The sequence below is a fragment of the Osmia lignaria genome, chromosome 2, assembly GCF_051020975.1.
Source record: "Osmia lignaria lignaria isolate PbOS001 chromosome 2, iyOsmLign1, whole genome shotgun sequence".
NCBI lineage: Eukaryota > Metazoa > Arthropoda > Insecta > Hymenoptera > Megachilidae > Osmia > Osmia lignaria.
Window position 1 is genome coordinate 9,353,865 of NC_135033.1, and position 13,532 is coordinate 9,367,396.

The 13,532-nt window shown below is 37.2% G+C and overlaps 2 protein-coding genes and 1 long non-coding RNA gene across 6 annotated transcripts; 2 read left to right on the forward strand and 1 right to left on the reverse strand.

Moving 5' to 3' along the window:
- LOC117607094 (uncharacterized) lies at positions 1-2,441 on the reverse strand. Its single transcript, XR_004582129.2, has 3 exons — positions 662-2,441; positions 378-591; positions 1-132 (listed from the first exon to the last, which is right to left on the reverse strand). It is a non-coding gene; the product is annotated as an uncharacterized LOC117607094 (long non-coding RNA).
- A 109-nt stretch (positions 2,442-2,550) lies between these two features.
- Positions 2,551-4,984, forward strand: LOC117607089 (uncharacterized). Its single transcript, XM_034330351.2, has 3 exons — positions 2,551-2,842; positions 4,287-4,454; positions 4,530-4,984. The coding sequence occupies exons 1-3, from the start codon at positions 2,788-2,790 to the stop codon at positions 4,742-4,744; spliced, it is 438 nt and encodes a 145-aa protein (XP_034186242.1). The 5' UTR covers positions 2,551-2,787; the 3' UTR covers positions 4,745-4,984.
- An 803-nt stretch (positions 4,985-5,787) lies between these two features.
- Positions 5,788-12,579, forward strand: LOC117607070 (uncharacterized). Of its 4 annotated transcripts, none has more exons than XM_034330283.2 (7): positions 5,788-6,350; positions 6,506-6,800; positions 6,996-8,678; positions 8,754-10,325; positions 10,795-11,567; positions 11,638-11,781; positions 11,850-12,576. In XM_034330283.2, the coding sequence occupies exons 2-7, from the start codon at positions 6,563-6,565 to the stop codon at positions 12,069-12,071; spliced, it is 4,632 nt and encodes a 1,543-aa protein (XP_034186174.2). In that variant the 5' UTR covers positions 5,788-6,350; positions 6,506-6,562; the 3' UTR covers positions 12,072-12,576. The 4 variants fall into 4 exon arrangements, with proteins under 4 accessions (XP_034186174.2, XP_034186175.2, XP_034186173.2 ...); XM_034330284.2 differs by having other exon boundaries at positions 6,996-8,951; positions 9,168-10,325; positions 11,850-12,574; XM_034330282.2 differs by having other exon boundaries at positions 6,996-10,325; positions 11,850-12,578.
- The last annotated feature ends 953 nt before the right edge of the window (positions 12,580-13,532 follow it).

Consider the following 13,532-nt stretch of genomic DNA (forward strand, 5'->3'; position numbering starts at 1 on the left):
ATATGTATACAGCTTTACGACAAAACGGTTTAGACAGTGGACACGTCTTCAAATGTTTCATATCTACCTTGTCGACGGTACAATCTTGGTCCTTTCTACTTTCACACTGATAACATTTGGTAGCTTTCGATTCTTCTTGTTCATAGTAACAATAATAAACAATTAGACTCTTAACTTTATTCTTAAATTCGTGCAAGATCAAATTCCAATGAATTTGATAACTGACTCTCTAAATGCTTCTGTTTTATTTACTTTTATATTCACAAAGAATAATTAAAATTTACCGCATTTATTTACTATCTACTTCATTAACAGTTAACATCAACACATCCTTCTTTATCAACGAAAGATAAGTGCATTTGCTTCATGGAACTTACCTCTTTGAAATAGAAACAAAAGTAATAATACTCGTAGCGCATTTAGTTTCATTTGCATCATCAATTTGTTTTACATTTATGTTTAAACTTCCTGATTAAAAAGGTGGAAAACATATGTGCAGCATTAACACCAACCGATTGTATGAAATAGTAATTTTGTTCGTGGAAATAAATCATAACTTCAGGTACCTTGATACAATTCTTCTTTTAATCTCTAAAACATAATGATGTATATTATAATTAATAAAAATAATCATCGTGTCTGGTAAGTTAGGTTATAATACCTTTACAAATGAATCGTTCATTACAATGAAAAATTTCCTTCCTCTCTCTGTATTCACATAATTAAATATATTACTTGATTTATGTGTTAGAAAAATTGCTGATAAGCTTGACTGACGTTCAATAAAAACAATTAATACAATCTAACAATTTGTTACGTCCTCCGTTTTATAAACTTACAAAATACTATTCCAGTATGAACGTAACAAATAAAATCGATAGGTTTCGATTTTGGTAATTCACGAAATAATTAGTCCCTAAATTCTCGTCTGAAATCGAACGCTCGAGTGTCATTGAACTGTTCAGTTAGCTATCCTGCAATTTATTCAGGGTGTCCCGTGCAATTGGGACAAGCTATAGCTTTAAAGTGGTAATAGTCAAAAAAAAATTTTTATTAGAGCATCACCTGATGCATGTGCCGGTACCGGAAGTGGAGGCTTGTTAAACATTTCAATGTCATCGTCACTTCTTTAAATGGAACTCTATACTTTATATCTCATTTACTCAGACCGCTATCCATTTACAAGATAACTCTACTCAACCATTCAAGGTTAATGTTATATTTTATACGCAACACGCTTTTATATTATTTCGCTTCTATCGAAACTGTTTCTGGAATCAATAATTAATTAACTAAACATTTGTTACGTATAATTACAATGTACTTGTAACGTTAATTCTTCGTGTTAAGAAAGAACGAAATATTTACCGTGTAGAACATAATCGTCAAAGATGTGTCAGGGACACGGTATGTTGCTAAACATGTTAAACACATGATAAGTAACGCATAGTGAAAATTATATCCCAAATATAATTTTCAACAGAGACGAATACATTTTCTGTTTCTCTGTCGAATCAAGATTTTTTTATACAGCCGTATAAATGCAACATTTAATGATACAGTAACATCATATAGTAATGGAAAGATACTTCTTTACTGTTATGAATGGAAAAGGAAAAAGACTGTTGCAAATACTCTTTCTCTCTCTGTTACGAATTAAAGGGAAAAATAAGAACTGGGGCACATGATATGATAGGCCTAATAGCAACATGGAAGGATATCTTCCACATTCCTTTCCGTATTGTTCGCGTGCAACTTATTACACTAGCTTCCATGACATTTCATGACGTTCAGTGTGTCACAGGAAAAGGGATATTATCCACTTAGAGTGTTCCAAACCACCACTTTACGCTCTATTTGAGCATAAAGCTCTTCGTACCGCCCACGGCCTTCCCTATTTAACTTGAAGCCCTGCTTTATCCGTCAAAACAATCCTACCTAAAGTTTCTTTTATAAATTAAGTTGTAAATTAATTGTAAAATTAATTCCTAACGTCTGAAGCTCTGGGACAACAGGATGCACTGGTTTTAACAGAATCCATAGGAAATTTTCAAATCGTCTATGACTGCTATCACTCTGGTCTTGTTGAATTTTGATTTCAATTAATTATAATGTTTCTACATCACCAGTTGCATGTATTCTATGTTACAATTTGCATTCGAGTGACTCGTATTTTCAAAAGTAATTGTGACCAAATTATCCTTCATTCAGATGATTAAAGTATATTTTTCAAGAGATCCAGAATCACTGAACCACGATAATAAATGAATTGATGGCCATCCCTTCTCGATTGGTCGGTGAAAAATATTGATTTCCCTAAGGGTGGAAAACGAGCAACGATTAAGGACGAGTATATCAGAATCACGATCCACGTACGAAACTTTCCCTCGGTCGTGGTTAGATCGTTTGGGCCTTGGATTATTCGTAACGAACAGTTCAGTCGGTTTTTCCTGTCCTCTCGCCACCTCTTTGCCGACCACGGATGTTCTTCGAGCGCAGTCACGTACATATTCATGGTTCTGCCAGTGCTGCGAGCATCGTCGCCTTGGTTGCGGACTTGCGCTGAAACCGTGTCGTCAAACGGCCACCGTGAACAGTGCTTCAGCAGCTGTCGGGGCCGAATGGTTGGCCTCGTCAACCCTTGATCTAGCCGCTTTCTCTCTCTTTCTCTAACTTCCGGTTTCGACTGGCCGAGCGGCGTACGGGTCGCGTGTAAAGCTACCACGGTGACCGCGAGAGGAACGGAGTTTGATCGTTGAGGGACGTGGAAGGATAACCGATACCAACATGAGACATTCACTCGTCCTCGTCTTGTGCCTCCTGGTCATTTTCAGTTTTTGTGGTAAGCGTCTACCCGTTATGCCTAGAGTGTGCTTGGTTCAACAATTAGGGCGGTTTAACCAGACTTCCTTATCGATCCTCCGCGTCCTGCGTTTAAACCTACTTTGCCTCATTTACCATCCCTTTACCACCCTCGTTAATCCTTCTGCGCTATTCCGATACTTTTCCAAATATTCTTCGTGTATCTTGTAATAGATTTCTTCTAAACAGAACGTTTCCTTCAGAAATTATTGGATTTTCATTTACGGTTAATTTGATCCTAACGGTGTGTGAGAATTGATTGAATCGTGCTACAAGGTATATTGATTAATATCGAGTATTCTTTCTACCAACGATTAATGCTATTTCGTTTCATTGTGTTATCGTGAATTTGGGTCACATTTCTTATCTGTTTACAAAAAATTGCCCATTTAAATTATTTGATTGAAATAAAAAGAACTAAATACTTTTTAAAATTGTTCAAACGCAAGTGTTAATACAGGCAATCTTCGGAATGAAATAATCCAAAAAAACAAGTGTTTCGAAAAATGAAAATGATTGAAGGGAACGTGATTCTCGACGTAGACACGTCCAAAATCAATGGCGATGAGCTATGCGCACAAGAATTACGTCTGCACTAAATTTTGACCGAACCGTGAATCGCCTTTCTTTTTCATTTATTATTAAAAGAACGTTTCAACATCTAGAATTTAAGCCAATAATATTTTCTATCTTCAATCCATCTTCCCAACATTACTCTCATGTTTAATATAAAACACAAAAGCTTTAAAACAAAAATCTATTATTCTACAGTTTGTACTATGCTGCTATTGCACGTGTTTCTGTTGCAGTGAAAACATTTATGTTTTTATATTATGTCATGTTTGGAACGGTGAATGATCGTGGAAACAAGATTAGAATGCGCGGACAAGCAGTCAACTTATTGTGGTTACGCTTTTCTAGGGCAGGTAGCTGCATTGATTTTTATATCAGTTAGGGTCTCGAGGACGATGAACTTTCTGTTTCACGGGGCAACAAACATCTCTACAAAGTTCCATTTGTATTTCATCAAACTAATTATTTTAAAATACGAGTACTTTTTAAAACAAACAGGTGCAGCACCTGTTAATTGAAAAATAAAATTTAACCTATATATGTAGATAGTTGTATATAGACAGTGATAACTAATCATACAATTGCAAACTGTTACATTTAAACACGTAAGAATAATTTAAACACGTACGACTCTTTAGAATAAAACGATTGATCGTCGTATTATCTTCGTCTCACGCTGACCCCTCTTATCAGTCAGCCAATAATGGTCACAGCCTCGTGCTTCGAATAATATACATACTGACGAAACTGAAAGAAAATTTTAATATTAATGATTCTTCATTGTATTTCCCCTTTAAAGTCTGATCGATGCTGGAAATATTAATAATTGTTTATTATTTGTGATTTTTCAGGTATAAACGCGATAAAATGTTACCTTTGTAACAGTCACACTGACAGCCGATGCGCTGATGATGTCCCTCCTGATGCCCTGAAGAAAGATTGCGCCGATCTCAAAGACGGTGCTAAATACACGATGTGCAGAAAGATCAAGCAAGTGATTGAGTTTAGCGTTAACGGACGTAAGTTATTTCATTGATCTTGAGACAATTTAAAGAAAATGTCAATTTACCTTATTTTAATGTTATTCGAAACAGTACCACCTGATACTCGAATTATAAGAGGCTGCGGATGGGACGAATCGAATTACAAGAAACGATGTTATCAACGAAGCGGTTTCGGTGGCCGTCAAGAGGTGTGCTCGTGTTTGGATGATTATTGCAATACGGCGACACCGAACATCCTGCCGCCGAAATCATTAATCCTGTCCTGTGTACTCGGCACTGTTTTACTAGCATTCATTCGTAATTAGTTTCAAGGAAATTAAACCTATTAACGAACAGTCTACGAAGAGATGGGTTCGAGATTGTTAGTACCTACCTACAGGCAGCTTCGACTTCGCGTTCTTCGAGAAACAGAAGTATACGGATGGATAACGGAACGAGTCTCTCATTGTCAAAGAAAGTACAACCTAATCTCTGGTATCGGGTAACAAAAATTTCAAAGTGAAAAAATCGTTGTTGAAGCGGCCAAATATTCTTGCGTTATCTATCGGTAAACAAAACGTTGGCGAATATGAGAAGGAATGTTGAAAGGAAATTCTAGAGACAGTGCAGTGGCTTCCTCTTGTCCATTGGTTAAACATTATCGTAGTTCTAGAGATAAAACGTGCACACTGTTCCTGATTGCCTGTTCATTTTGAACTCAACTCACTATGGAAGAAAATTCAATTCATTATCACTCTCTTTTCGAATCTTGATGGTGGATATACGATCAAATCGTTTCCCATAGATTGTTTTTCAAAGAAAAAAAAAAAAATATCGAACAATTTGGCATAGAATTGATTTCTCTGCTCGATATTTATTCTGAAATTCTTCCAGAATCTTTTTCCAATTGTACAGGTATTCAGGAACGGTACAATTTTTGGTACTTTTTGCGATACGTCGAACAGCTTGGCGAGCACTCCTTGATCATGCATAATTCTTCTTGAGAAACTCCAATATAGGGTGCTGAAGGTGTGACAACAGTCGCATTGTGTTCACTCGACAATTTTTTGCGTAGAGCTTAAGAATGATATAACACACAAGTAACAATTACGCAACTTGTTAAAAGTCAATATGTTGTGACAACGTTCGCGAAAGAATGGGAAAAAGAACATCTGTATGAAATGTTTTTGCAAAGCGAGGAAAATATATCAGGGTTGTCGTTGCGGAAACTAACGCGTCTATTAATTTTCCTTCATCCCATTGTTTAAACTGTAAGGTAGAATTTTTTATAAGTCATAAGAAATTAAATAGTCGCTGAGTAATTATAATTTCTTAATTAGTTTTCTTGTACGTAATTAACGTTTGTATTAAAAATTCATTCACCGTAGAGAAAAATGCTTTAACCGTACGTCAAATTTTTTTTTCTCGTTTCATTGTTCCAGACAGAAAATTTTTGTTTCAAGTCAATAACTAGTTATCTGCCATTTTTCTTCACGGTGTTCGTTGACTTTTTCATTCCATACATTATCATTCGCCCTTCAGTATGTACATAAGTGTTTCACCGCTTCTGATTTACATGAAATTTTGATCCGATTTTCCGTGAAAGAAAAGTACAGAAAACGCCGAGCAAGAAAATGCTAACGTGTACATTCATTAAACCGAGAAACAGGGTGAAGTGATTTTTAAGAAGTTGTGGATCAACTACGTGTTCCTTAATTTAATAGCAATTCCATTTGTTAATTATTCAAATCTTTCCCTTTCTTCCAATTTTCTACGTAAAATATTTATTTAAACTCATTTTACCTATTTTAAATCGTATCGTACATACAGTCTTCCGGTTTGTCAATTATTTTCTCCTCATTTGCCTTGTTGCTCGCACAATAAAACGCAAATGGTTTATTCAAGAAGAGTGAATAACTATTCGGATATCAGGTAAAGTTAAAGCTATTCCTTATATCTGTATAGAAAATAAGATATAAATAAATAATGTGCTTAGGTTAATAACATGTCAACTAACATGGCATGTGCCTAGATTCATTCCATTTGTTAAGAGCATCTGTTACAATTTTATTTCAATCTTCAATTAGGAGCTAAATAGGTCCAAAGAGAAAGAAGATTATTTTTAAGTTGGCGTTAGATGGATCATGCACCCAACAGCTACACGACATAACCGATCGTCTATACAATCAGCCGTTCCACCTACGTCAACACCCTCGCCCATTGTACATCCGCAACAACAACAGCAACAAATTCTTTACGGTCCTATCCCTAATCCAACATTGACTCTTCAACCATGTGGAACTAGTTTGCATCCGTCTTGTATTTATTCAGGAGCACGTCGTAATGCTGCATTGACTACTCCTGTTCCTTTACACATACAAGGTGTAAATACGTTTCTTTTTATATAATCTCCATATATTATATAATTCACCTCTAAAAACAATAGTTAGAATCCTTCTATTTTGAAAAATTAAAGGAAAATATTTCTACTGATTGTAGTATCGAATATGTTATATTTATTTTAAATAATGATTTCAGTTTTCTAAGATTCTCGTACAAACCCATCCATGAATATAGGCAAAAGCAGCAGATGGCCACCCAAGAATAAACTCGTACGAAATCCAGAATATTGTCAGCAACAACAGCAACATATTCAGCAACAACTATCCTACAACCCGAAGTCTTTGGTTCTGTTTGATCAAACAACAAATACTGCTCCGGTGCCTGCACCAACTGCCTCGTTTTTAATTGCCTCCTCAACCTACACCCATGGTTCCTTTTCTGGGGATCAGTACAATTCTGGAATCACTTTAGTACCACAAGCTTACTTCAAGTCTCCAGATGTTCAAACATTTTGCCTACTCCAAGATCGACAACAGCAACAGCAACAGGAACAACTGTCACATGGTTCCTATTACAATGTTTCATCCACAAACACTTGCAACTTGCAAACCATCAATACCAATCCGCTGTATCAATTTCATAACCCGAATCCTTACGCATCCCCAGCAAATTATTCGAATCAAATCACGAGCCCGGTTCAAACGTCTCAATCGAATCAAATCTTTCCCAATCCTCCGGTGAACTTGGTCTTTGGAAATCTGCAAAGAGATAAATCTGCGACCACCTCCGCCACCTTCGACATCGCAACATTTAAATGCGGTAAAAACCGATTACCAGCAGTGAACGATTCTCAAATTCCATCAATAGCTGTAGAGAGTTACAGTGAATGGTCATCGCAACCGACCACCTCGTCTGCTAATAATTTATTGGACATAAAGCCAAGTGCGAATGACGCAAAACCAGAAACCACGGCGTACCCTTTAGAGAAAGCTGTTCCAAATGTACCTACGAAAACCCAAGAAGAACATTATTCCGACGAATCTTCTGCCAGCTTCGATTTCACCATCGAAGCTGAGAAAATGGTCTCGGCGCTTTGCAACACATCTTCCAACGACATCGGTAAAGATGAAACGAAGAATGATAAATCCGATTCGGCACCGTTGTTCAATGGCGCTGGTGACACTATTTCGAACAAAAACACATGGTTTACCGATTTTTGCGTGGATTACGGAACCAGCACGTCGAAAGCCGTGCAAACGGATGGAGCAAACATCGATCGAGCCCAGTACCCAGAATTGTTGCGAAAAGTTATTTACTGGGGATGCACGGAAGCCGAGGTCGTTTTAAATAATAATTGCAAAATTAATCCAAAATTCGGTTGGCTAAGAAACCTTTCCACCGCCACTAAAACGGCTGTTACGAAATCATCGACGTGCTTTCCGATCTTCGCCGGGGATCGTGTATTCGTCAGCGATCTGATAAACGCCTTGTTACGAATCAGTAACGGTTGGCTTATCCTCGACAATTATTTAAACAAGCAACATTATCCGAGTTTAGACGACAAGCTCAATTGCGAATTGATTAGATGCTTTCAACAATGGGAAGAGAACACGCACGAGCTGCTTAATCAGATTGTCCAAACGTTTATGAAACTCGAAGAGAACGGTGATACTTCTACGGTCGAGCAAAAACCAGAATCATTTGGAACCTCTTTTCCAGGTGACGTTTCAGTTTACACGAACCACGACTTGTTTGATCCGTCTTCGGGCATGAAACAAGAATCGGTTAACAAAAGGAACGATCAAGACCCGCCGTTCAATGTCGCTCAGTTGCCGAGAAGCGGAAGTCTGCGAAATTTCGGCCAGTACAACGTTAATCAACCGAGACAGTCGTCTGAGAAAGAAACAAAATTGCGAAGTAAGTGGACTATTACTGACAATGAGAATGTAACGACAATAGACAGCACGAAATCCGTGGGTGATATTTTCCCAGGGCACGTGGAATCTGGAACTCAATCGAACGGTAGATTTCGTTCGAGAGGAAATCCGTCCAGCGCAAAGACCGACACGTCCGCGCAATCATTGAACGCGGAATTTTTTCACCTGAGAAGCAAAGTTCTGACGGAAAGTAACCAGGAGCCATCCAGGCAGTGGACGTTTAAGGATAAGAAGGAAGAACTGGGTGAAAACGGTTCGTCGCCACGGGAGAATGTCGATTCCATTTTTCGATTACAACAACGACAACTGGATGAAAATTACGAGTCCAGTTATGCCCAGAAATGTTTATCAAAGATGGAATCGTCGTTTCTGAACCCTTCGATTAGCCAGCAATCAATGTATTTTACCTCGAATAACGAGGCCGAACATTTTTATCCCAATTATGCCATTTCTCCTTCTTACACGGTAGATTATGGTCACAAACATTCGAAGAATATCGATCAGAATCACGGAAGCAAAGGGAATATGGATTTAATTTACGTTGGTAAATCGTCGACCAGTCAACTGCAATTAGCAGCAGTTCCAAAAGATAAAATGACGTTGCTCAGTCAGATTGAGCCAAGTGTACCGGAAAAATCGTCCGAGGAGATGACTGCCAATCTGTCCGCGTGGTTCGCCAGTATAAGAAATTCTGATAATCGTCAAATGTCGTTTATGAATCTCGCCGATGGGAATATGGAAAATGTAACCTCGCGAACAGCCGCTCGTCACGAAACGTCAAAGGACCTTGGTAATTGTATCAGACAATTACAAATCGATGCCAATTGTCAATTCCAAACGTTACAAAATATGCAAAGCATTCAAACGGCACCGTGGAACGCTTATAATCTGATCAATAACCGGATCCAAGTACAGCAAGTTCCGGAAGAATACGACAGCTCCGAGGACGTTCGAGTGTACATGAAACCAGGAAGTTACAACGTTCCAAAGAAAAGGCATCAGAGAAGATCGAATCGTCGTTTGGACAATTCACGAAACGCGGTCGGCGAATCTTCCGCTAATCATCGGAATCATTACAGCAATAAAGAAAAGACATATTGCGCGGCTACATCGTCGACACCTTTGCCTCGATCCATCGCAACATCCGTTACCACCACCAGTTCCACGGGTACAATAACGAAACTACCCTTTCCGGCCAGTCCTATCGTCCCCTCGTCTGCATTTTCTCTCGATAATTCGCCTAGAATTTTGAAACGTCCCGATACCACCAATTACACCGTATCCGAGGATGTCACTTGGAAAGCGGCATGTGCTTCCGCTGAAATTCTCTTGGAAGCATTAAACGTGAAAAAAGATACTGATTCGAAGAAGAAAGAAAGCCAGTTGACTGACGTTAGCGAGGAACCGGAACGTATAAAAGAAAATGATAACGGCGACTCGACGTCGCAGCTAACGCGCAACCAAGAAAAATTAAAAGAAACCTTCGCGAAAACTGTGAAAGATGACAAAGATGTTTGCGGCGGTGTTTCAAGTTACGAAGCGTCCGAGGACGAGTCCGAATCAACTTATCGTCTTTCTCCCAACACGAGTATCAACGAGATTTCTCGGTCTTCTGAAAATAAAAATGGTAAAAATTATAATCGTAGAAAATATCAAGTATTCGTGAGAATATTTTCGAAACTGTTGATGATATCGAATCAATCGTGTAAAGATTTCCATTCACTTGAATATTTATCGATATCACTGACCATTTCGAAGATATTACTTAAACAGAACCACCGAATTCTTTTATAAAGTATTTCTTTTTCACTTCCCTACGCGTCAAGTAACATTAACGCCATCTAATTGTTTTAATACTAGAAGGACGGAAATTTCAAAAAATATTATCTTTATTAATATTGAATATTGAATCGATAGATGCGAAAGGAAACAGAGCATTACGTGATAATAAAGATTTTCACCGGGAAATGTTGTATCAAACTCTTAAAACACACTTGAGAAAAATTATAACATAAATTCGATGACCTATACAAGAAAACACTTCCGTTCTTCCAGCATTAAATATCGCAATATTTTATGCAGCTGCCCGTTAACAGGTTCTAGTAAAATGAACGTAAAAACGGACTCGTGGTTAATTAGAACTTTGAACAACGTTAGTATGGCGAACAAACAGAAACGACGAAAAAATACCACCAAACGACATAGCTCGGAATCGTCGAACAGTTCGGTGACGGAAAACGAGCAAACCGCAGCGGTTTCATCGATGACCAATGGCGATGTAAACGCAATAACAATGATCAAAAACGTGGAAGAAACTACTTGCTTGAAACAAAGTTCAGTGACCAGCGATCGAATGAAAACATCGGAGAAAAGCGATCGAATCACTGGAAAAGCCACTTATTCCGAGACTGTAAGACGTTGCACTTCCTTGAGCGCATCCTTCACAGAGAAGAAAGAATTTAGCAAAAAAGGAAAATTAAATATCGCTAATGCGTCGGCAATATCTGCGCGCAAATGTCAACGAAAAGATTTGGAAAAATCCTACCGTCTGTTGCACAACAAACTGTGCAAATTTCCTGGGAAAAAGACGACGAGAAATTGTAATATCGATGATCCCCAAGAAACATCCAAATCTGTAATTGGCATGAAACACGGTAGAAAAAAAGAGAATGCCGAGTATATTGAATTCTTAGATGGAAAAAGCGATCGAGGTTGGTCTGTATGGTACAGTTCGAAGAGAAAACAGAGCCTTAGCCCTCTTGCTCTGAGTAAGCTAGAAATGATCCATCAAGCGGTTTGGCAAATGGAGGAGGCAGAAATTTTCAAGTGTCCATCTTCCAGAAACAACGATCTTTCTTCTGCGCACACAGTTAGTTCATTCGTACAACGCTCTATCTATGTTTAATTAAATATGCTAAAATATTGATGAAACCCTTTAGATCGAAGACTATTGTAAAGTTATCAAAAGTCCGATGTTTCTCGAAACTGTCGAGTACAAACTGAAGAATCGGATCTATCATAAAGTAGAACACGCAGTTAGAGACTTCCGTCGTATCGTTTATAATTCAAGATTATACCATAAGGTTCGTTGACTTTTTACAAATACAATCAATTAATTAGTCTAATTACTAACGAATCAATTTCGTTCTAGAACGATCATGACCGAGTGAAAACGATCGAGACGTTGTCGAAGAAACTTGAAGAATTATTTGAAGAACATTTTGCTAGCTGGGACTTTGATGACATTAGCGGAAGTCCAAGGGAAAGTTCGCCGGTATTTCATCGATTTAAAACTACTGAACAAAAGTCGGTAACACGACGTTATAGTAACGCGAAGAAAAGTCCGTCCCCTTCGATTACAGAAAGTATATGATTTCATATCTCTGTGCGACATCGAACCTTATAGAAAAGAAGACTATTGTGCCTGATGTTTTGTTATACACCTACAATTTATATTACCCTTAGATTAAAAAGGAAACTAATCGATCGCATCGAATTTATGAAACCGATGGATTCAAAGTCAAATGTATATCTCTAAGACTCGATTATATTAACCGCGTTCTAGTCACGCATCAGTTCGTATCTTTGTTATCGTAAGCATTTTTTTTTTTTTTTACAATTTTTCTTTCGCAAAGTAACTTACTCCGTTAAGTACAAATAATTGAAGTATTATAGGAATGAAATAATTTTTCATTTATAACACGATCGGTGTATAATGAGAATTGAACGGTAACGAATGATGATAAGTATTATAATATTAAATTGTACTGTCGAACAGATGAAGATTTATTAAATAAAAATGGCAAAAAATATTCGAAGATCCCGCTTTACCACTATTATACGAGTTCTATTACAAAAGAGAAGAAATGTGTAAACGACAACCAGGTTAGCATATACAAGAAACATAGATTCCTATGTGACATGCGTCGGTAAGTTATACAGCTCCATTACCGTTTGTACTAATATATTATCACGTTCTATTGTACTATAATTGAACAATACCGTCCAGCATAATTACCTTTTCGTAAAATTATATTTTGTAATTGCACACTTTACCACAGATGTTCTTACACTTAATTCTCGACACCTCAAAGGCACAGTTGCTGAAAAAAAAAGCAGAAATAAAATAGAAAAGCAAGCAACAAAACTCGCAGCCAATTCGCTCGTATTATTTGCTGCATAATTAATAAATATACCATAGAAATAATGGTGCAGTTATTAATTAGTCATCAAATAATAACGATTGCCCAGGTCTCACCACGAGGAGGTTGCTGCGGGTGGAGACCCGCCCTACCTCATCCCATCCACCCTCCATTTATGCAAATTTTTATTTTTATTCAATACCATCATCCTCTTGATGCACATTTGCAAAACGTTTTTGACTGTTATGCAAACGAACATCAAAAGGAGCATTATTTTTATTCACTACCTACCTATCTACTTATCTATACATATATTTACGTAGATTTTTGATTTTTATTCCTATCTCAATATTTTTTAATTTTGACTTTTATTACAGATCTGTAATTAATAAATATGCAATTGCATATTTATCCTACATACTTATATTACTAAGAATGCCTAACTAAACGAGCGCTCGTAATTATATTAAAAATTCGCTTAAATCTAACGCTTCCTAATTAAACACTGCAGTGTTTGACGATTATACTTAATGACCATAAAGTCATTAAGATATAATCATTCTACAAAACCATAAACTTACAACGTGTTTATATAAAAATTTAAAGGGCTGTACATAAATAAATATGTGTTGAATTTGTTGATTTGTCGTCCTCACCAGAATACTTCCTGAAAGAAACTACGAAAGATTAGA

Bases quoted from the DNA above. Each gene is read 5' to 3' on its own strand.
- LOC117607089 (XM_034330351.2), top strand. From the start codon at position 2,788: ATGAGACATTCACTCGTCCTCGTCTTGTGCCTCCTGGTCATTTTCAGT. The intron at 2,843-4,286 runs GTAAGCGTCTAC...GTGATTTTTCAG, and splicing joins GGTCATTTTCAGTTTTTGTG to GTATAAACGCGATAAAATGT. The intron at 4,455-4,529 runs GTAAGTTATTTC...TATTCGAAACAG, and splicing joins TGAGTTTAGCGTTAACGGAC to TACCACCTGATACTCGAATT.
- LOC117607070 (XM_034330282.2), top strand. From the start codon at position 6,563: ATGCACCCAACAGCTACACGACATAACCGATCGTCTATACAATCAGCC. The intron at 10,326-10,794 runs GTAAAAATTATA...GCCCGTTAACAG, and splicing joins GTCTTCTGAAAATAAAAATG to GTTCTAGTAAAATGAACGTA. The intron at 11,568-11,637 runs GTTAGTTCATTC...GAAACCCTTTAG, and splicing joins ATCTTTCTTCTGCGCACACA to ATCGAAGACTATTGTAAAGT.